At 36.2% G+C, this 24,723-nt stretch overlaps 1 protein-coding gene across 1 annotated transcript in view; it reads right to left on the reverse strand.

Annotated features, from left to right (window-relative positions):
- The window catches only part of IFT57 (intraflagellar transport 57), a 54,859-nt gene that overhangs the window by 5,325 nt on the left and 24,811 nt on the right, over positions 1–24,723 (reverse strand). The window contains exons 6-7 of the mRNA XM_002926566.4: positions 20,155–20,277; positions 526–597 (exon numbers count right to left, since the gene is read on the reverse strand). Of these exons, the coding sequence (XP_002926612.1) occupies positions 526–597; positions 20,155–20,277 (195 nt within the window). The remainder of the gene's footprint in view (positions 1–525; positions 598–20,154; positions 20,278–24,723) is intronic.

Consider the following 24,723-nt stretch of genomic DNA (forward strand, 5'->3'; position numbering starts at 1 on the left):
TATATATATATATATAATATATTCTCTAATTTCATATATATTAGAGAAACATATAGAGATACATATTAGATTCTCTCTCTCTATATATATAGATTATATATATATTAGAGAAACATTTCATCATTCCTTTCCGAACATATTGTATAATTGTATATATATGTTGTATATATATCATACAATATGCATATTGTATATATACAATTCTATATAAATTATACAATATACAAATTACACACATTACATATGTTGTATTGTTTGTATATACATATTGTATAGTTGTACAGTATATATATTAGAGATATATATCTATATATTAGGTATATATTATACTGCTTTGATATAAAGTTACCTTTCTTTAGTTAATTTAAGTGTTAGGGCTGTTGAAATATATGGTACATTCAATCTGTAAGCTCATCAAAGGCAAGGATTGTGCCTTTTTTTTTTTTCTTCTTTTCATGTTCTCCTTTAACAGGTGTTCAACAGATGGGTAAATATACATTGATTCACCTGAAGTAATTCACATACCTTAGTCTCCTTTAGAGCAGATTCTATTCCACTTTTGTGTTGATGCATTTGGTCAACATGGATTCTCCAATCCTATAGGCATAAGAGCATATAGGAACAAGTAAAATATACATTTCCTTCTTTCCTCTACTTTTTTGAAGTTGTATCCTTTAATTACTTTGGTTGCTGCCCTATTTCAGGTAGGAAAGTCCTATATATAGCTTGCAATCAGATTATAAAGAAATATGTGTAAAGCACTTTAGGATTAAAGGTTCTAAATACATGTAAATTATTTTATGTGTTCACAGAGTGATGTCTGACAATTTGAATATAAATTATTCCTGCACTGCTGGTGGTTAATATTTATGACTACCCATCAAAATGAAAAAAAAAATCTAATTACTAGAAAAGAAATACTTGTTTAAATGGTAACAACTGCCAGAAGCAAATCTGGAATCAGGTATCATGTACCAAGTATTGGTTTGTCCTCTGAAAACTAAGATGGGGCCCTCTTCTTCAGGAAGACTTCTCTTTCTTAAAAAAGGGAATCTATAATGATTATTAGAGTTCATGTATTTTAGATACCTCGCATTACTACTAGGCTGATCCAAATCAGTGTGCATATTTGAAATCCATGCCAACATTTTAATTTCTTACAAGGTATCTTCGAAATCTTTTGGTTTACATTACTAAAGGTAACAATTTTAAGACAGGAGAAATAGCCATGATGAGAAGAAATATGGTTAAGTTGAAGTAATGGAACCAGGATATTCCTCGATTACACACGTCTGCTTGTACACCCTGACGCTCCACTTTGCTATCTACACTATTCTGTGAAGACAAAAATATACTGTGAATTGTCCTAGTCTACCGATTTCTTACTTTGAAACATGGGCTAGTGACTATAGGGGAAAAAAAAATCCTGGGGTACTTCACACATACCAATGATAAAATGACAAAATATTAAAGAACCTCAAAGAGCATCTAGACTCACCTTTATCATTTCACAGATAGGCAAAGAGAGGCCCAGTGACAGAAAGGGGCACACCCAAAGCCACACGGGTAGTGGTGCACCTGGATCAGAAGCCAAATGTATTAATTCCCACAGAATATATTTTGGCAGGTCCGAGTTAATAAAAGGAGCAATTGGCTACTTGACACCAGTGAAGGTGCTAGAGCAGAAAATCAGCACTTTCCTTTGTCCTTAAGCATTTTTCTGTCTCATGAGCAAAAAATATCCAGAATATGAGAGCTGGGAAGGACCTTAAAGATACTCTACTCATTCATTTAACAGTCGTCTGGCACAACGTTTTCATTTTACAGCTGAGGGGACTGTTCATCACCCATGACTATGACTAGACAGATTTGGCAAGGAAACAGGCCTCTTCAACTCAGCCAGCCAACACTGGAATGGGGAGGAGAGGTGACTGGCTGGCCTGCTGCAAATATGCAGCAAATATGGTTAAGCCTCAAAATGGAAACCCGTTTAAGCCCAAGCAAGCAACCTTATGAAAGAAAATGAACCTAATAAGTATCATTTTATCAGTAATTTTTCTAAAACAGTACTCATCTGGCCTGATTTCAAAAAAAAAATTCATAAGCTTAATAAACACAAAGTGTTGGGGCACCTGGGTGGCACAGCGGTTAAGCGTCTGCCTTCGGCTCAGGGCGTGATCCTGGCATTATGGGATCGAGCCCCACATCTGGCTCCTCCACTAGGAGCCTGCTTCTTCCTCTCCCACTCCCCCTGCTTGTGTTCCCTCTCTCGCTGGCTGTGTCTATGTCTGTCAAATAAATAAAATCTTAAAAAAAAAAATAAACACAAAGTGTTAAGTATTTCTACAATCTCTGTGTCTGCAGATATACACAGGTATAAGCACATACATATATACATACATATACTTTGTATATATCATTTTATTTATAGTAATCAATGTGTTCTGCTTTTCTACTCAGCATTATTTTTTACCGAGCAAATGTAAAGACTGTATTTTTTTCACATTCTGATAAAGTATTTCAAGAGAATTAAACATGCCTGACTCATCTGTGTATAACTATGATAACTTACATTGATGTTAAACTCCATGGAGGAGCTGGCATTTCAGTGTGAGCTTGAAGCATGAGTAGCATTTCAACAGGCTGGAAAGGAGTGGGAGAGGAAGGGTATTTTAGGCTGAGGGAGTAACAAGAACAAGAAAAAAAAAAAACAGGAAAATACATAGGGAACAAGAGCCCAGGCTGGCTAGAATATAAAACACAAAGGTCTTGGGGTGGGGGTGGGGTGGAGAGGATGAATCTTGAAGAAGCAAAGCTGGAGAGGTAGGTTAAGTTAGATTGAGGGCTGGAACTGAGGAATGTGGATTTTATCATGTGGACAATGGAAAGCCAGTAAAGATTTTTGGTTTCAGTTTAGGACAAGTTTGTGTCTTGAGAAAGTAACAGAGGGAAGGACTAGAAAGTAAGGAAGAATTAGAAAGGCAAGAGACTGAAGGCAGGTAGGCAACCAGTTAGGAGGCTGTGTAATGGTCCACGTGATTCATTAGCAGGGCTTGGGGTAGAGCAGTGCCTGTGGGAATGAAAGGGAAGGGATGGATTCATGGGACATCGTAGAGAAACAGAACTAGCAGGACTTGAGGGCTAAGGGCAAGTGTGGGGTGGCTGAAGTGGAAGTGGGGTAGTAGAGAGAAGGTGTCTGTAAGGTTTCTAACCTCAGGAACTAAGATATTAGTAATATCACACTGTGAGAAGAACAGAATAGATTTCAGGGAGCCAGAAATACTGAGGAATTTAGTTTGGGACTTTTTAATATGATAACCTGCTGGGATATATTTATGTGTTCTTATTGCCTTTTAAAGTGGAAAGCTAATAATGATATATAATTATCTGCCACATAAATCCGAATGTTTGTTTTACTAAAATCTAGACAGACACATTTCTGATGTACAGTTATCTATTAAAAAAAAAAAAAGCCTTAAAAACGTTCTAACCTTTTAACCCAGGAATTTCACCTCTGGAAATTATTCCCAAGGAAATATTCGGGGATACACACAAAGATGAATGTACAAGTTCTTTGTAAAACATCTCTCTAAATATTTAACTCTCTAATTTTGTAATATCTATTTCACCACTAAAAATAATGCAGTATGATACCATTTTTATAATTGGTATAAATTATACCAAAGCTCAATGATACACTGCTTGGAGATATACGCACATGTTAAAACACTAAAAAAAAGAAAGAGGAAGGGGGCACCTGGGTGGCACAGCGGTTAAGCATCTGCCTTCGGCTCAGGGCGTGATCCCGGCATTACGGGATCAAGCCCCACATCAGGCTCCTCCGCTATGAGCCTGCTTCTTCCTCTCCCACTCCCCCTGCTTGTGTTCCCTCTCTCGCTGGCTGTCTCTATCTCTGTCGAATAAATAAATAAAATCTTTAAAAAAGGAAAAAGAAAAAGAGGAAGAAGAGGAGGAGGAAGAGGAGGAGGCAGAGGAAACAGCAGCAGCTAATGACAATACATAATAACAAACTTGAGGGCAGTGGTTCCCCACGGGAGGCAAAAGGCAGCAGCACAGGAGCACACGGATAATTTCGAGGGCATGTAACAATCTAGTTCTCAAGTTGAGTAGTGTGTCCATGAGTGTTTGTCTTATTATTGGGTTTCATAAATATATATGTATTACATATAGAAATGTTAAATTCATGTTTTCAAAAAAAATTTACTCAGCAAAAATGCATGCAAACAACATATAGTAAAGTGGAAAAACATTCCCCAAAGAATATACTATTAGGTGTCCAATTTAGTAAAAATTAATATTTGTGTATATTTGTATGTGTATGTCTATATTAAGCCAGGAATTTGAATACTGATGTTTAAAATTTCTTCTTTATCCTTCCAAAATTTTCTAAATTTCCTTAAAGAGAATTTTTAATCATCATTTTTATCATCAGGGGAAAAAAAGTCAAAAACTTTCTGGATGCCCAAGTAGTTTTTTTTTTTTTTAATAATTTTTTATTATGTTATGTTAGTCACCATACGCCCAAGTATTTCTTGAAAGGGGTTTAATACAGTTACAGCAGAAAATATAAGTGATAATACTTGTAACATTTAAAAAATACGAATGTAAAAAGGCAAAATACATAGCTTTTAAAGAACTACAACTGAGATGGTTAAAAAGTTTACAAAGGTTTGTGGTAAGAATGAAGAAGTAATGGGTTTTAATGGTATGTAAGGACTTGATCCCCAAAATAAAACAGTAAAAGAAACTATCCAACAATGCTAGCAATCCTTATACTGGTAGAGAATCCACTAGGTTATAATGCACTTCTATATACCTTTGCTTATTTGAGACTCACAAAGGTTTGGAGCGCTAAGTTGCTTTCTCATCCCTTCTTTTTCACTTCTACCCTCCCCTGTAGAGGGTTATGTGATTTGCAGGCCAGTTGCGGGAGGAGTATACTTCCCTGCTCCATTGATGCCGCCTTGGCCATGTGATTATTCTCTTTGGCCAGTGGAATAGTGGTGGCCACGGCCTATGCCAGGACTGTGCAGACGCTGTAAGAGGCATCCATCAGCCCCCTTTCCCTTTCTTTCAGCCATGACAATAGGCATGCCCCACACTGGGGTTATACTTTCAGCCTAGGTCTGGGAATAAGGAACACGGAACACAGCAAGAGTAGGGCTGCAGCTGAGTCACACATCAGCAGACATGTATCTTGAGTGAGAGTAAATGTGTTGTTATTATGATTATAAACCACTGTGATTTGGGCTGGTTTTCAGTACAGAAAAACTGACTATGCATATATATATATATAGTAAAGGAGGAAAACCAAGAATCAGGTACGTTAAATGACCTTTCTGAAGTTTCACTTCTGGAAAATGGAAAGTACTCCCAAACCAGTGCATTTTCCACATACCAGAGACTGCTTTTCTTTATGATAAAATGAACTACCACAGAGTATTTAAGGTAAACCAATAATTTGTTTGTTACATATCAAGTGAGACCACGTGGGCCTCTGGAGTTTACTGGTCACCTGTTCCAAAGTGCTCTAAGTGTGTTCATTAAGCTCATTTCTCCTCTCTATTGAAGTTGAGTTTTCCACTAATCCAGCACATTTCCTCTCTCCGAGGAAATGAGAAGACTAATAATGATGCAGTATACCATTTCTTTAGACTTTCTATTTTTAAAATCCTTTCATACAAAATCTCGTATAATTCTGTCACTTCTGAAGTAGACAGCAAAGGTATCGTTGTAACCATTACCTGCTCCCCACTCCAAACTCTTTAGTGCCAAATTATCTCTCTCCCTTTTTCAAAAACTGGAGAATTGCGATGCCATGTCTGCAGATGGTGATTCACAGCGTACCATAAAATCAAAATGTAGGAGATCTAGCTGCAGCCATTAAGGTGACCAGCAAGACTACATGGATCTCTGGGTTTTACTTCAACAGCACAACCCTTGAGTGATTAACTTTACATACGACGCACAGACACTTGGTTTCTTTGTCTGGATCTCCAACTCAGTGCTTCAAGCTCCTCTCTGAAACTGCTTCGGAGAGAGACCGAAACATGAGCTAGGGAGGGCAGATGGAACTTTTATCTGTGTATACGTTTCACTAATTTACTGCTTGTAAAATGTCAAACTCAGATTTTTCCCCAAGTTTGAGCTTATGTGTGGAGAGGCAGAGAGCCAAAGGACTCTTGACAGAGCAAAGCCGAGGAAGGCACCTTGGTGTATACTGGGATGTTTTCTCTGGGCTCAGGAAGAGTCCAGGCCAGAGCACAGCTGAGTCTCACAGTCCATGGATCTCGTGGCACCTTTGCTCTAGCCCACAAGGGCGGGAGCAGGGCCCCAAGGCTCAGATGTATTTTGAATTGCTCTCCATCACAAACATGTTACTCCTGCCATCTACCCTCCCTTTTCCCTCTATTCTTACTGGTTCTCCCCCAACTGTGTTATGAATACTTACTAATGGAATCTTAATTTAATGTTCTGTTTTTGCAGTTGTGTTTTAGTGAATATGACAATATTTACGAGGGTTTTTAAGGGCTCCCTGCATTTAAGGGGCCTCACTGCATTTCTCTCATCAGGCCTCTGTTTCACCCCTGAATTTACTTTCTCCGTGGATTTTCAAGATAACTCTGGGGAGGCAATCTTGTACCTCCATTTCACTGACTGGGTAACAAATTGAGGTGGCATGATTTTTACCATGTCAATTACAAAATGAATAGGAAGCCAAATGTCCTTTCTCTCACTTACAGATTTTCCATTACACCGACCTGCTTCTTTCATTTCCTTGCTTTGTCACCCAATTTCAATAAGGAGCACAAGAAACTGACAACTTCCCATTCAAGTTTGCACATTAAATAAATGTCTCTTAGCTTGGTTGTTTTGCTAAAGCTTAGATGCTACAGAAGGTTTGCTGCTTCTAATCTGCTGTGGATGAGCAGTCTGTTTAACCAACCTTGTTAGAATAATCTCTGAAACAACTATATGTAAGTTCCAAAGAAGGATTTATCAGACTTGCCTATAAATAAAATGCATGGGCTTTAGTATACATAGTTTTTTGTGATTTCTATTTTGGCAACTTAGAAACCTTTTCTATTTCCTTCCTTGGTATAGAGTAGTTCCCCAATAGTCACATCCATTCCGAGATCGTTTTACATCTAATGAGAGCTTCAATGTTAACATTCAAGGAATGTCTAGTATGTGTCAGGCACTATGTTAAGCACTATCCATACATCATCACATACAATTCTTTTAAAAACTCTCTAAGATGAGGAAATTGAGGAGTAGCTACTTTAAAGTAGATTGCCCAATCTTACAGGCAAGTGAGCAGTAGAGCGCAAACCTGCAGAGACCACGATATCATTACTTATCATTTCCCGGATGAAATGTAGTGAGGTATAACTAAAAAATTTAAGGGCGTAATGGTTCAAGGAGACTTTAGTTTCATCTGTAATATTTGAATATTTCCAAGAATGTATTTATATATCAATCGTATAATAAAACAATGAATTTAAAACAGTTTTAGGATAAACACATGCAATTAAAAACTTTCTCACAAAGAAATATCCAGACCAGATGGCTTCATCGGTGAATTTTCTCAAATATTTAAGGAATAACAACAACTTTATATAAATACCAGAGAACAGAAAAAAAAAAAAAAAAGGAGAGCAATTGTCAACTTGTTTTATGAGGCCTACACAGCATTACACTAAAACCTGATAAAGACACCTAAAAAACAAGAAAAATTACAAATCAGTATCTTTTGTAAGCATAGATACAAAAATTCTCAACAAAATACCAGCCAATCGAATCCAGTAATATATAAAAAGGATAATATATCACGATTAAGTTGCATTTATTCTAAAATGCAAGGTTAGTTTAATACTCAAAAATCAATCAATACAATCTACCATAGCAAGAGAGGGAAAAAAGAGGAAATAAATCATATGATCTTCTCAACAGATGAAGAAAAATATCATTTGAAAAAATGTAACATTCATTCATAATAACTCTTAGCAAAATAGGAACAAAAGGGAAACTCCTTAACCTAGTAAAGATTATAAGTCATAAAGTTAACATCATACTTAATGGTAAATCTGAAATACTGAAAGCTTTCTCCCTGCTAATATCACTTATATCCAACATAGAGTTCTTAACCACTATATAAGGCAACATGAAAGAAATAAAAGGGATAAGGCTTATAAAGAAAGAAATAATATTGATGCTATTTGCAGATGATGTAATTATATACACCAAGAATGCAAAACAAACTGTAAGCCTATTGTTAGAATGAGTAAGTGAATTTAGCACGTTTGCTGGAGATGTGTGCTTGCATATACACAGAAATGTATATTTTTTAAGATTTTATTTATTTATTTATTTATTTATTTATTTATTTATTTATTTGAGAGAGAGAGAGAAAGCAGGGGGAGCAGGAGAGAGAGAGAGAGAGAATCTCCCGCAGACTCCACATTGAGCACAGAACCCAACGCGGGGCCCGATCCTATGACCCTGAGGTCATGACCTGAGCTGAAATTGAGTAGGAGGCTCAACCGACTGAGCCACCCAGGTGCCCCCATAATTATTTTTATATACCGTCAATAAACAGAAAAGAAAATCTAAAAAGATACCATTTTCAGTAGTATGAAGAACAACAAATAGACTAGTGCAATAAAACAGAGTGTCCAAATACAGACCCACACATACATGCTTACGTTTTATGACAAAGCAGTGCACTGGTGAAAAGATAACCTTTTCAATAAATTGGGTCAGCTGCATATATGTATATATGGTATATATATATATTTGGTATATATATATATATATATATATATATATCTCAAATAAATCTTGAGTTCTACCTCACACCATACATAGCAATCAATACTAGATGAATCACAGAACTCAATGCAAAAAGTAAAGCAATAAAGCTTCAAAAAGAAAACATAGAATAACTTCATAGATTAGGGTAAGCAAAGTTTCGTAAATGAAACATAAACATTAGCCATATTCCCTTCTCCCCAAAAAGATCATTTTGAATATATTAAAATTAGGCCACTGTTTATCATACCAATAAGAGTGAAAAGAAAAGGTAAAGAGTAAATATTTGCAATACCTATATCTGACAAAGGACTCATATTCAGAGTATAAAAATAATTGCTATAAATCAAAAGACAAAGCAAATAACCTGATAGCAAAAGACAAGAGGATATCCAAATGTCAAATAAACATATGGAAAGGGGTTCAACTTCAGCAGTCATCAGGGAGATGCAAATTAAAATGGCAATGAGACCATAGCATATCTACTATGATGACAAAAATTAAAAAGACTCAATACTTACTGTTGATAAAGATGTGGAGCAACTGGAACTCTCACACCCTGCTGGGAGGGGTATAAATTTGTATAACCACCTTCAAACACGATTTGGCAGGGTCTGCTAAAGCTGAACATACACATAGCCTAGGACCTAGTAATTCCACACCTGGTAGAAATTCCAGTAGAAATGTGTTCAGATGTTTACCAAAAGACATGTACAAGAATTTCCAAAGCAGTATTATTTACAATACTTTAAACAACTCACATAAGCCCAGATGTGGGCTACTCTGGAAGGACATGATCTGGGCTGGGAAGTTCTCTGCCATCAAAGGAGCAGACAGCTAGAGGCTGTCTGTTGACCACACTCTGTGGCTGGGCAGCATGTCCTTGCTTGTAAGGGGATCTGGACATTTCATCTGTTTCAGCCACAGGGAGAGAGACTTACTTATTAAAATTATAACTGTAGCTGCAGTGGTAGAGAGGTAGGACCAAGTGTGAGTGGCAGTTCAAAAGTGATCAATCTCAAGATTTCAGTGTGGAATACTGATGTTCCTGTGACATGTTTAATACCCCATCCATGGTCAATGATGAAATTCTTTGGAAATCTGATGGCAGGGAATCAGGTTAAGTGAAAAAAGCAGAGAAGACAGCTTGATAGAAGTGGCTGCATAGGTCTAAGTTCACTGTAGCAAATGTTCCTGGGACAGGTCGATAATTCATCATGCTTTCAATGCAAGGAAAAGAGCAGTGGCTTTCCCTCCTCCACCAACAACCCTCCTTTCCCCAATAAGAGAACATTATCTATATTCTCTTTTTGCCACTTCGCACAAGTGGTTTTGCAATCTCTTCTTCTTGTTCTAATTGTTAATTTGCAGCTTCACCATGGCTCACATTTGTGCACGTATTTGTGTATGTGTGTGTGAGAGAAAGAGAAGAGTGAGGGAGATTGTCCATCAAATATTTTTTTCATTAGATTGAATTATGTTCTTAATGAAAAATGCCCATCAGGTTGTGAGGTAATTACAGAATGTGGCTTTCTGAATTTTTTAATATGACATTTTTCTTTTATTGCCAGCAGCTTAAAGTCTTCTGTGGTACACACTTGTGGTGTAAAAACATGATTTTTCTTTGATCTAAGCACATGACTGAAGAAGAGTTGAGTACACATGTGTGGTAGATGTTGTATGTGTGTATTTGTTGAAGGGAGAACGGGAATCCACTACTGCTGGAAATGCGAAGAATAAGACAGTGTGCACGGAGGGTAAGCAAAGACTACCCTAACAATCACTAGTATTCTCTCACCTGCCTGAAACTGGAGATCCATAATCTCTAAATAAAATACCTTGTTAGTTAAACAATTACATTTCTAATGTGTGCTCAGAGATGATCTTTACTGACTACCATCTGTTACTAAAGTTGACTCTGACTTATTATTCATGCTTACTCCATCCACACTCCTTTTATATGGCCACAAAAATCTCCTGAGTGACGGTTTCTAAACTTTAGAAGGTGGTACAAGCCCAGAGAAGAGACCTGGCAAGGCAGACGGCAAGTGGGGGGGGGCGCCCTTCTGTGCATGCAGGGGCACTCTCAGGCCAAATGAAAACGTAATTATTTCACAGGTTGCTGCATAACCATAATGCAGAGCTGGAAGAGATAACCTTTAGTAGGTTCCTCTCAACTTCAAGAACCTACTAATCAAAACCTCGACCTCATACAACACTCAAAAAATAAAAAACTGAAAAAATAAATAGAGCCATCTGCATATTTGAAGAACCAAGAAACATAAGTCATTAACTTGGCATAAGGAAACAGAATCAAATACAATGGGATAAAGGCTATGGGAGTAAAATCTGTCCATATGAAGAAATTTAATAATAAAACACAGTGATAGTGAGAACTCTAGTATCATTAATTGGAAAAATGAATCAAACCAATTAAAAAGTACATTTCATAGGGAGGTCCATATGACAAATGGTTTCTGCTTCAATTCATATTTTTACATTAAGTAATTTAAAGGAAACATTAAATCATACTTTGCAATAATGAAATATTTACATGGTCTAGAAATTTTAATTATAATCAATATATATTAATTCACTGCTCTCAATCACAAATGTCTATTTGAAGTATATCTGCTGTGAGGCATTAGTAACTTACCCTCAGTGTTTATATAACACTCAGTCTTTATTGGCTATTTCCTTAAAACTGCTACCACTGTTGATTCTCTTTAGTTAGAGCTGATGGTAATCTCTAAAGCAAAAACACTTGTTCTCCTATTCCGACTTGTAATAAATGAAACCTTTCCCCGATCCAGTTGAAACATTTATCACACTCAGGGTAAATAGGAAGGAAGGCATCATCAACTATCTTTAAACAGAATATCCTGAATGTTCAACAAGACTGTGACAGAAGCAGCTAAAAATCGTTTTCAGTTGCCTAAGGATGGCTGGGTTTTTCTCCACCCCTTTGCAGTAGTTTTACATATATAATTTTAAGCACAGTACTCTTTTCCACAATCCTGATATCTGTCCATGACCCATATGCTAAAAAGAAAAACAAACAAAAAAAATTGTTGACCAGCTTAAGGAAAAAAAAAAAAGAAACAGCGAATAAAATTTTAGGTCCACAAAATAACACCATGTTTTAAAAATAACACAAAAATCCAAAGCAATACTCAGTTTTTTGTAGTCTCCTTTAAAGAAAGCTTGCCTGTAAACGTCCATCAGTGAATATTTCCCCTCATTCTTTGAGACAACGTGGCAGTTGAGTAATCATGCAGGCTGCTCTAAAAATGTATGTGTGTCTAGTTAATTTAGGCAGTTTATTTTGATAGCATTCACCTCTTTTGATTATAGCAGGTGTTTCAAGGATAAATTTGCTGAAAATTGTATTTTGTTTAAACAACAGCAGCATGTACATTTATGGCTTTACTATATTAAAAAGCATTTATTGTCTGGCAGCAATAGATACAATTACAAACATTTGTGACAGTAATTGGAGCTATTACTCCTGCATGGAGCCTCATGGAGACCAACTTATTGCCACCTGTATTTACATTTGTTACTGGTAATTGTAAAAGCTGTTTTTTTTTTATTTGGTGCCTTATTTTTTTTTTTTATTTATGTGAATATTTCTCAACAAAAGGTCTACCAGAAAATCTTTAAAAATTATAAATATGGTTTCTCCATTATTCAAATAACAGGCAGAATCACATTTTAATGACTAACATATACATAAACTGTATTCTTGTATCCTAACCCACAGAATATATTATACCTTTTTGCTCATGGATGCAAGAATCCTATCAATATAGCCTATCCAACAACGAGAGTATAAGTCTTAAGAAATGCTCTTTACTTCCAAAGTATAACAATTCATAAATCCTTGCAGGTCAGAAATATTTAGAAAGCTAAATTTTATTAACATTCTTCCTACACTGCATCCAAACACAGCGATGGCAGAAGGTCAAGGAAGTTACTCTCTGCACTGCTTTGGAATGAGAAAAATGCCCTCCTTCTCTTGCTTGCAGATACAGATTTGTCTATAACAGTAAAAAGAGAAAGCCTACTGTTGTACATTTTCTGCAGGATTTGGCTTCCAATTTGAAGAGACTTAAATCTAATATAGTAATTCTGTGGTCCTTCCAGGTTCATTTAAATGGAATTCCACCTGCTGATTAATAAAGGCCTCTCTCCTCCCTCTTAGGCTTTAGCTCTCACAGTGACTAGAGAGCCCAAGGGCTCAAGACTATTGCAGTGATTCCATCCTTAGCACAATGACTCTTCCAGAAAGGTTTCTTGCTGTGAATTAACCCAAGGCAACACCTGTATGGTTTATTTACGTTAAAACAAAATCCAGTTGTTTGGAGTTGAAATTTAAAGTTTAAGGTTCTTTTTACAACTGCATCCTGAGAAAGTCAGACACTGAAAAATAGGTAAGGATGTAAAAAAGCAGTTCAGTGAATCAAAGGCTTGAAATAATTAGAAACACATGCTGCAGCACTTCCAAAGCCTTTAAAAAAATATATAATCTCTTTATCTAAATTCTTGTAATGAACCTGAAGATTTACATAATGAGTAGGAGACATTTTAGAGAAATGAAGGGGGTACTTAGCCAACTATCTTTTAAAACAACAAAGCAGGAAACATTTAATTATAATTTAGAAAAAAAAATCAATTTTAGTCATTAATCAAAATTTTAATTACAATATCCACAGGGCATTAAAGCATGATAGAACATTTGTTCATTGCATTAAACACCTCATATTAAATCATTATAATATACAATTGTTTAGGAATAAATACTGTATAATTGAAGAAAAGGGTCTATGTAAGGTTTAGTTAAAAACTGATTTCACACTTTCTGCTCTTCCTTATTTCTAGGAAACAGGAATAAATATTATTAATGTTTACTTGGTTTCTATTAAGGTTAAAATCCTTGACTTGAAAAAAAAGTCATTCTCCTGATAAAGGCTGATAAGACTGATCATTTTAAGAAGCCCCTTTCCCTCAGTTCAATGGATGAAGCTGAGAGACTGAATATACGAATGGAGAACAATGTCCAGGCCACTATATAAAATAGAATTCTGACCTATTGAGACGCCTGGGTGGCTCAATCTGTTAAGCGTCTGCCTTTGGCTCAGGTCATGATCCCAGAGTCCTGGGATTGAGTCCTACATCAGGCTCCTTGCTCAGCGGGGAGCCTGCTTCTCCCTGTGCCTGCCGCTCCCCCTGCTTGTGTGCTCTCTCTCTGACAAATTAAATAAAATCTTAAAAAAAAAAAAAAAAGAATTCTGGCCCACAATCTGCAACAACTAGTCCAGGAAGTCAAACGATAACCTCTGAGTGAAATTGGCCAAAAGCGTTCAGGACTTAGTAACTGCTGACTTCCCCAGTTTTTCTCCTCACCCCACTGCTTCCAGTGTAGAACCAACCAGACAAAGCCACACATCCTCTCTGAACCAGTCACGTGGGAGGCCCTGCTTCTAGTTAGCCTGCCTCCAAATCTCCAGTCATAGCTGAACATTGCTCAAGGCCACCCTTTTTCCCACTATAAATCTTTTAAATACTCCTGCCTGCCTTTAAGTCTCTGCCAAATGCAGGTGATGGTGGAGAACTCCCTCGCTACGGCGAGCTCTGAATACATACTCTTTGTTCTCATTTAGGTGATCTTCTTTATTTCCACAAAGTCAAATATAGCCTTGTTTTTTAATAATAAAAAGGAAGCTAAAAAAAAATAGAATAGTTTTCTTCAAGAAACAGCATTCTTAGTGATTCAAAATTAATAAAAAAATACAGAAAGTGAAATCTATATGAATATGCAACCACATCTTTTATTTCCTCAGAAATTATGGAATGTATAGAATTCTTTGGCAGCTCAGTCTCAGTACATTATTCCAGTCAGCAATTGTCATCTGATTCACTTAAAAAGTTTTTTAAAAAATTACTATTATGGAATTAAAGATATTTCAATCATGAAGGAAAATATTATTTTTCCATGTCACTAAGTACTTCCACCCTCAATAACCACTTGTTTCTCTAAAATGCCTCACTGGGGGTTTCATTCCTTGCTATTGGTCTGCATTCTCAGATCGTACGGTCCTCGTGCTCGCCCATATTCTAACCATCAGCGAGCGGCTGCATGACTCTGTCCTGCCGGCCCTTCCTCCACCAAGATCTTCAACCTCCTGGTTTGACCCTAACCTGCTGAGCTTGGCCAAGCCCTCTCTGCTACCTACCACTCAGCTAAAGTTATGGCTTACAGGTTTTAAGGAAGTGTGGAACTGCTCATGATGTACTACTATATTTTCAAAAACTGAGGTGTAATCTCAACTGTATACACATAAAAGCACACAGAAATAGCAGTCAACATATATTAAGTGATTCTTCTGGCACCATTCTAAGTGCTTAAGATACGTTAATTCATTTAATTACTTTAATAACTCTTTGAGGTAGGCTTTATAATAATGAACGCCATTATACAGATGAGGAATCTGAGACAAAGTGGTTGAAACTTGCCCACAGGGTCCCACAGCTAGTAAGTATTAGAGCCAGGATTTGTACTCAAGCAACCTGGATTCAGAATTTGTGCTTTTAAACAGTATGTGATATTGTCACTAATGGAGTAGGTAAGAGCCTGGGTTATAGGCTCGAATATCTGTCACTTACTAGGCAAAAGCAAGTTACTTCACTTCACTGTGTTTCAGTCTCCACCCCTGCAGTAAAGGTACCTGTATCTAACAGGGCAGTGGAAAAGATGAAGTGAATTAAATATATGTGAAGTGTTAAGAACTGCACTTGGCACATAGTAAACACTTAGTAAATGTCAGTTATTATTACCATATTATATATACTTTTACTAGGGGTAAAAACCTGGAAAGATTTACCAAAGTGAATACTTTGAGCCTGATTACTTATATGAGCCTGATTACATCCCCATGTAAGAATATAAGGCTGATGTTTTAAAATATTCCCTTAAATGAGGGAAGCATTAGTACAGAAATTTTGTAAATTCTTCCTGAATAGGGATACAGGCACTGAATGTTAGAAGGCCATGATAGAACACATTAATATTATAACAATACTGTAATTTAACAATAATTAACATTTATTAAGTAGGCATTAATTATGTCTCAGACACTGTTGTTGGTGCCTTACAACAACTGTGTAAGGCAAGTATATAATTAGTCCCACTTTACAGATTAGGAGAAGGAGGAACAGAGAGGTTTGGTAGCATGCCCTGGATCACACACCTAATAAGTGGTAGAAATACGAATTCTGGGTGCCAAGGTAAGATGTGTGAGACAGGTTCTACCTTCTGTTGATCTTTGTGGCCACCACAGTCCCACTAAGTTTTTGAAACTCTGGCCCAATAAATCAGGAATTGATAGTGAAACTAAATGTGAGATTACTAGCTTCTAATTCATAGCACACTGCCCATCCCTCTTCCCCTTGAATTGCTTCTGTATTATTTTTATAATTAAAAACAGAAGTGTATTTTAAAAAGACTTAGAGAGGGGCAACCGGGTGGCTCAGTTAAGCGTCTGCCTTTGGCTCAGATCAAGATCCCAGGGTCCTGTGATCAAGCCCCGGGTCAGGCTCCCTGCTTTGTGGGGAGCCTGCTTCTCCCTCTCCCTCTGCCTGCTGCTCCCCCTGCTTACGAGCATGCGCTCTCTGTCAAATAAATAAATAAAATCTTAAAAAAAAAAAAGACTCAGATTAGAGTAATTCTTGACCAGTTATAGATTTAAGTTTAGTCTAATTATAATCACAGATGTTTGCTCTTAGTTCTAAATTTCACCAGAGTACATATGTAATACTTGTGGGCACCAACTGCTGGTCTAACAAAAAACAATAAAAAAGACATAAAAACACACAAGAAGAAAGGGAAAGAGATATAAAGAGAAAAAAATGAGGGAAAGAACAAGAAGTGTAAGATATATAGTCACAGTGTACTAATAATACTCATAGATGATTTTATTAGGTGGCACGGATGTCTACTCTGATTTAGCTGTCCTCAGACTGCCCTTCTAAGGAACTGACTCCAGAGCCTTACTCACTTGGTCATAACTGAGGCATTAACTAGAATGGAATGACCCAGGATTTGGCTGAATTTACTGACTTACTTAGCAGACTGACTGTGTATTTAGACACATTATTCCAAGTTCTGACTGTATTTAGACACATTATTCCAAGTTCTGACTGTGTATTTAGATACATTATTCCAAGTTAGGGCAGATCTGAGTTGGTTGCTGGGTATATAACATTCTGGAAATAATCACCATTAGTTATAGGAGCATTCTCTATAACCAGCCCTAAAAAGGCAACTACTAATATGGTCCATTGAAACTAACATATGACAAAAATCTTTCACCTTCAGCTGTGGAACATATTATTTGTATTTTTGGCAACATATATATTTTCCCAATTGTAATTTGTTTAAGCTAATATTAAAATTTGTTTGCATTCTTTGAAAATTGTCAACAGCCACAAGTGGTGCCAGAAAAAAGGATAAGCTAGCCCAGACATAAAAACCTAATTACAAGATTACAGAGAATATGAAGTAAAATATTAGTACATGAGAGGATCTCATCAAAGCATACATACTACATAATATGCAAAAAGAACAGAAAAGGAGATTTACTTTTTTTTTTTTTTTTTTTTTTTTTTTGGCAATTACCTGCCACAAGCATACAAGGAATAAATGAATTTATAAGAAAACAAAACAAACATTTGATGCAGTGCTAAATAAATATGGGACTTACTTTCTACTAACACAGGTCATTTTCAAGAACTTTATAATGGATTTAAATAATGGAGGCCCTTTATTACTTATTTCCCACATCTCTGTGCTACTTAAAAATTAATCTAACAGTGATCAGTAAAGTACATTGACCTGAAAAAAAAAACTCATTTTCCCTCAAACACAAAGTTGACATTCTCGAAATGTCCTAAATCGCCTGTGTTGAATGAAAAGATAATTGTTTTGGCCAAAAATAAAGGAGACAGTTTGGTTTTGGTAGAGTCAGGAGTTGAGGAAGAATGGGCTCTACCACGATGCAGGACTCAACCTCCTCTGATGGAGGATAGTAAGCCTGTGAGAAACCTCATCCATGACCAGATTATTTTTATTTCTGAGGCATGAAAAATATCTCTTTATTCATTAGCCCCTAATTTTCTCAAATCAATGGATAATTTTATTTTTCTTAAGTAAAGCTGAATAAAGAATTGACCCAAAAGCTGCATTTCCCAGTTGATACCTCCGAAATACTTAGAGTTTGTGAAATACTAGACACAAAGGCCAAATGATCTGGAGAAGAATTCTGAAAAAGCACTCACATATTACTTTAGGTCAGTATATTTTACCACAAAAATCTAAATTCAAAATGCTATTCATATAAAGAAAAAACCCTCAAAACTTTACCTCACATTTCAGCATGTTGCTTGTAAAATTTGACTGTAGAATTAATTTGGCACAGTATATTCTCATAAAATCAAGGCTGGTAATACGTGGCACGAGACCAAGAGGCCAACTTTCACCTAGTTAATTCTTCCCCAAATTGGGAGATCACTGACTCCCTAAGAACCCAGGATTCTGATTACTGTAATACTGGTTTGTAGTAGAATTTGACCTTTACTTAGTTTTGTAAAACTGTATGTGTTACAAGTTACATTTATATTCTTTCTTTATTCAGGTGCTCCTATTATGTAGAAATCAATGACCATGATTTATTTATTTTTATTTTTTTAAGATTTTATTTATTTATTTGACAGAGAGAGAGACAGCCAGTGAGAGAGAGAACACAAGCAGGGGGAGTGGGAGAGAAAGAAGCAGGCTCCCAGCAGAGGAGCCTGATGCGGGGCTGGATCCCAGAATGCTGGGATCACGCCCTGAGCTGAAGGCAGATGCTTAACGACTGTGCCACCCAGGCGCCCCAATGACCATGCTTTAAAAAAACACTCTTGTGTGATTCTATTAGGCTGTAAATGAGATGTTGGATTTCAAAAGTTTACTTAGCTTGAAAGTAAATAAAGTAAATAAATTAAACTTGCTTCCTTGTGGGATTAAGAAGTATCTGAGAGTTCCTCACTACATGGTTATTTTAACATGTCATTCTAACTATAATCACAATAATAGTGATTTTTAATTTTATTAGATTTCTTCTTATAAAATTAAAGAATTAGAAATTATATTTTTACCCAAAAAAATCATATTTTTGCAAATTATGACTTCCAGCAGAGATCAAATCAGTGAAGAAATCTGTATTCATATGTATTCATGTATAAGAGATATACAAACAAGGAATTTACCCCTAATGTAGTCAAATAATGGCTATCCAAAATGTTTGCATAAATACATGGTAAACAGGCTGCAGGATTTGTCCACTTACCTTTAAGTCTGTTTCACAGCTGTTCAGTCTAGTAAGACCTTTGCTGCCCTTATCCTATTCTAGGACTGCCCTAGGAGTCTAGGCTGCTCTTACCCTCTCTAGGACACAGTTTTCCAAGCTCAAATCCAGACACTCTGGGAATGAATTCATTTCCAAGTCACTCAGAAAACAGCAATCTTTGGGGGTAGATCCAGGACCATATTTTCAGAATAACAAGCTTCCTTAGAACCTTGTTCCATAATGCTGGTGCTTTTCTCCAGCCTCCAAGGATAAAAACCGTATAGTTTCTTTACCTAGATGTCTCTCTAGTCCCTTCTCCAGACATTATTATAGTATTAATGAGAATGGTATTATCTAGTCACCTATTAGTTTGTTCTGAAATTCTCGTAAATTGTAGGTAAAAAGGAAGCAAAAACTTGATTAAATGGGTCAGTTCAACTGGCCCAACCCCCAAATCTTAATGGAAAGGCTTTGATTATTTGCTTACTACTTGACTTTTAATCATATGTACTGAATAGATTATGTAAGGCAACTTCAAGGATGTCTTCTGTTCTGCCTTCCAGCAGGGTTCCAAAACCGTTTTCTAACTATAATCAGTTGGTATACAGTCATGAAATTCCAATTTTGTTCACTATTCACCTAAACAAAATATGATTTCTAAGAAAATACATCAAAATGTATTGAGAAAATGTCCCTCAATCCCAAGGAAACATGGCAAGTGTTCCAAACCACTTTAAAGATCTATTGCTTTCTTTTCCCTTCTTTAATATTACACTACTGATTCATTCAACAACAATTTACTAAATCTCTGCTAAGACAGAATACTGGAACTGAATCCTACCACCTTATGTCATTCGTATAATTGGGAGTACCCCTGACCCTGAAATTGCCTTATGAAGCTCTATTCGAACAAAATGTATTCTGTCCTCTATACCTTATTGTCAGTCCTAATCGTGACTTTCAATTGTGGTAGTACACGTTCCACTTCGAGACTCCATTCTGCAGCATCTGTTGTGGATTCCAAAATATCTTCTTGTTTGGCAGACTCGTTCATATCCTAAGAAAGGAAAGATATCACAAGATTGAGAGTTTATAAAAAGAAACAGTAAAATTTTGAGGCATTTTAGCAGGACTGCACAATTTATATCAAGCCTGGTAGTGTCAAAATTACAGTGGCAGAAGTTCTTATCTGTCCTCTATCCACGTTGAAAGAAAACAAAGCACAAACCTGGTAGAAGAATAAAATTTGCATTTTTAAAAACAAGCAAATATATGATTCACCATTTTGACAAAAAGCAATGCTTTTGAGGTATCAGAGCGAAATCAATGGGAATACTATCAAATGAACAAGCCATTTAGTTACGTTAATTGATAACAGTAAAGGAGTACAAACATTCACACATTTGGTAAGAAAATATTGTCTCAGTTTGAATTTTCTATACTGAAATACAAACCCCAAATCTGAAAAACAAAAGAAATAAGATCCCAGAAGCCAAGGGGTAACTACTTACAAATTTTTTATTCATAATTAAAGTGATATTTTGGTTAGGTCAAACTATAACATAGCTTTTAAAAAATACAGACCTATTTGAACTCAAGTAGGGTGGGGGCCACATTTCTGCACTTGGTTTCTACTGTTGAATAATAAAATAAATTTATGCCTGTTTTTCAATTACAAAAGGAAAACTTTTTTTTTTCCTTTTTTTGTTTTGTTTTGTTTTTTCATTTTCCCAGCCTTTCACATCTCGGCATTAAGTATATATGGATCTGAAACTACAAAGAATACATAAATTAATGATTTAAAGATAAGGGCTAACACATTAATTTTGGTAGCAATTTTTCCTTTAAGCTTCCTTGATAAATTAAAAGAAAATGTAGAGAAAACATATAAAAATTTATTAGTATAGAAAAAAAAGAGACCTGAGAGAATAAACAGATTCTAGTTTGAAGAAGACGTTTTTGAGACAATCAGGGAAATCTGAATGTGGAAGAGAATTAGATGATATAAGGAATTATTGGTAATGTTATAGGTATTATGACGGCATAATGGTTATGTTTAAAAACAAAGCCTTATAAATTAGAGACAAATGCTGAAATATTTGCAGGTAAATGGACATGATGTCTGAAATTTAAGATGCCGCAAGGCAAAAGAAAAGAGGGGGCCTCTGCAGGAAACATGGCTGACAAACTATTAACTGCTGATGCTGGGTAATATTACATAAGAGTTCATTATCTTGTTCTCTCCACTTCTGTTTATGTTTGAAATTTCCCATAATACAAAACTTAAAAATAAAAGATTATATAAATAAGCTCATGGTGAAATTTCATTCTCAGTGTGAATTTATGTCACTAAAAGACATTTCTTAAACGAAAGCTCATTAGACTAGTCTTTCCAATCCAGTCTAATGCTAAGCATAAGAATAACCTTATATCGGGATTTGTATTTTGGTGGGAGATTGAGGTCTTTAGGGACTTTAAACTCCTGGCTGAGTCTCGAGAGCACTGCTGGCATAAGAAAGCCTCTCTCCCCTACCTCCTAGCTCATATTAGCAAGTCCTGAACAGACTCAGAGCACTAAAAAGAGCATATGTTGCTTTTTGTTCAGAAATTCAGGGGGCAATATAGCTCTAACCACGCAATTTGAGGCTGGATTACTAATATATGCTTTCCTATTTTACAATATATGGTCTGAATTTATTCAGGTACGTTCTACCTAAAAAACCAGAAGTATAAAAAATATAAGCATTAATGTAAGTAAAATGTGGAAACTCTAAGTGAAAAATGTTCAAGATTCTGCTTTAAATATTAAGGTGCTCACTTTAATATAAAAACACTGTATTATTTTGAGTACTAACAGAAGGCTACATACATCTATATAGACTGAATCAGGGTAGCACAAGAGCACCATAGCGGGGGTGGGGGGCAGTATTCACAAAGCAGACATGTGTGAAGTTTTATGAGATATACATGACAGCAGGAGAAGCAAGACTGAGTCTCCCAGTTGAAACCTAAAGCCATGGGGAAAGTTTTCTGTCATGCCACTGAGACAAAGGGGCATGTCCTCTCAGCAGCAGTTTTAATAGAATGTAAATGTTCTGATTTACAAATAAGTTTTGTTTATGGAACCACCATTTGGGTGAATTGAAGTTGGGTACTGCTGATTAAATCCCGGAACCAGTTCTCCTCAACTCCAACCCCACATTCCCACTCCTTCTTTTTCCCTACAGGAGGGTGGAGCCCAGAGTCACCAAACAAGGCTGGAGAGGGTACTCAACCACAGTCCCACTTTCCTCAGGCCTCAACTCGTAGGACTGCTCAAGTTGTACATAACACATTCAAAGATTTTCCTCAAGGAAGGGCACATTTTTCTAATTTTCCCAAAGGCAAATGGGTCAGCAGTGGCCCTATCTGAATCAGACTCAGAATCTAAGAGTTACTAAGGTACACGAAGATCAAACACTGCATGAAGACATCACAGTGCATAAGCTGCTATTTGGTTTATATTGGCCCTTTAGTAAGTAAGAACTCTTAAGGTCTTATTTGGTTCCCTTAAGCAATGATTTGCAAATTGCTACTCCCAATGTCCTAAAGTGACTTAATATAGCAGCTCAAATGTCTTCACTCACTCCTAGGCCATAGTTAACATATTGGGGGAAAATGGCCTAGTTACTAAATGAGGAAGGGCAAAAAGAGAACATTAGGCTTGGTAGAGCAGGATTAACTTATTCAAACTATACAGTCTCTTTCTATTTCCATGTTTGCACATCTACTTCCTAACCTCGTTCCTCAGTCAAAGTTTCCTAATGCCTATTAAGTGGCTACATTAACTAAGCGAGCCCTACATATGAAGTAGAAATCACTTTAAAACTGTATCATGTCTCGGTTACAATAACTTGAGAAAGCCTTTCCTTTCCAGTTGTATCTCCATTTAACAAATGGTATTTTATGTGGAGATATTAGTAAAAGAGAAATAAACTGGTTTCCATTTAATCAAAATTTTATATCAGCATGACGAAGTCCCAGTCCCTCTCTGAAACAACATTAACTAAGATAAAGCATAGCTCCTGGGAAACTGCGTTTTCTAGCTAATGCTGCTGAAGAAACAATTAGAAGCTCAATAAGGCACAGGCTATCCAGAAGTCTCATTTATAATTAATCAATTTACCAGTAAGCCATTTGTAAAGCTTCTACAACATGCAAAGTAAGAATCCAGGCACTGTGTTTGGTGTGGGAAGATGAAAGTATTTAATCCCTGCCTGCAAAGAGTTTATAGCCTATTAGGGAGAGTCTCAGGCTAGTTTATGGAGGTAATAAATGGGCCCAAGGAAAAAAAATTATGAAAACTGACCCTAAGACTGCCAAAAGAAGAACTGAAGATAGTCTAAACCATCCTATAACATAAACCTGGGCTCAAATAGTGGGGCATACCACCAAAGTCAGTTCAAGGATCAAACATACAATCTTAAAAGTCTGCTGAGAATCCTGTTCCAGGAGTAATCTCCTCTTTTCCAGGTAATACTAATGGGATGGTTAAGCATCTGAAGAAATACTATATTCTGTGTATCTATATATGTAAACACATAAAATTGGATGTGTGTGTATATATATAAAATTGATGTGGCTTATGGTTACAGGGGTAGAATAAGGGAAGGCCTCATGTATCAACAAGGGAGGGTAAATAAAGCCCTCTGCAGCCTCTGAGCTGTTGGGTAGCCTATGTAGTGCTGAGAAGCTGTTCTGTCACACTACGTTAAATGCAGTACAAAATCTGATATACCTTCAAAATATATTCACCTTTTAATTAACACTGGGGACTCCAGGTAGACCATGACTACCAGCAGGGAAAGTAATGGATCTGATATTAACAGAGGGAGACTGGCCCATTAATAAGTATATTGTTTTTAATTTAAATTCAATTAATTAACATATAGAATATTATCAGTTTCAGAGGCAGAAGTCAGTGATTCATCAGTCTTATAGAACACCCAATGCTCATTACATCATGTGCCCTCCTTAATGTCCATCACCCAGTTACCCCCCCCCTCCCCTCCAGCAACCCACAGTCTGTTTCCTATGATTAAGAGTTTCTCTTGTGGTTTGTATCCCTCTCTGATTTCATCTTGTTTTATTTTTCCCTCCCTTCCCCTATGATCCTGTTTTGTTTCTTAAATTCCTCATATGAGTAAAATCATATGATAATGAATGGATAAAGATGTATATATTAAAAATGGAGTATTACTCAGCCATCAAAAATATGAAATCTTACTGCTTGCAATTATGTGGAAGGAACTAGAGGGTATTATGCTAAGTGAAATAAGTCAATCAAAAAAAGGACAATTACCATTAACAAGTATTAATACAGAAAACTGTTACAAGTGATACAGTAGAAGCACTGATCACATTTTTGGTATACCTGAGTAATTATACCATCATAAGCAAAGAATTAAAAAAAAAAATCTCTTTGGAGCGAAACTATTTCTAGTATGTAGTACATATTCATTAT

Source organism: Ailuropoda melanoleuca, chromosome 1, assembly GCF_002007445.2.
Source record: "Ailuropoda melanoleuca isolate Jingjing chromosome 1, ASM200744v2, whole genome shotgun sequence".
Lineage (NCBI taxonomy): Eukaryota > Metazoa > Chordata > Mammalia > Carnivora > Ursidae > Ailuropoda > Ailuropoda melanoleuca.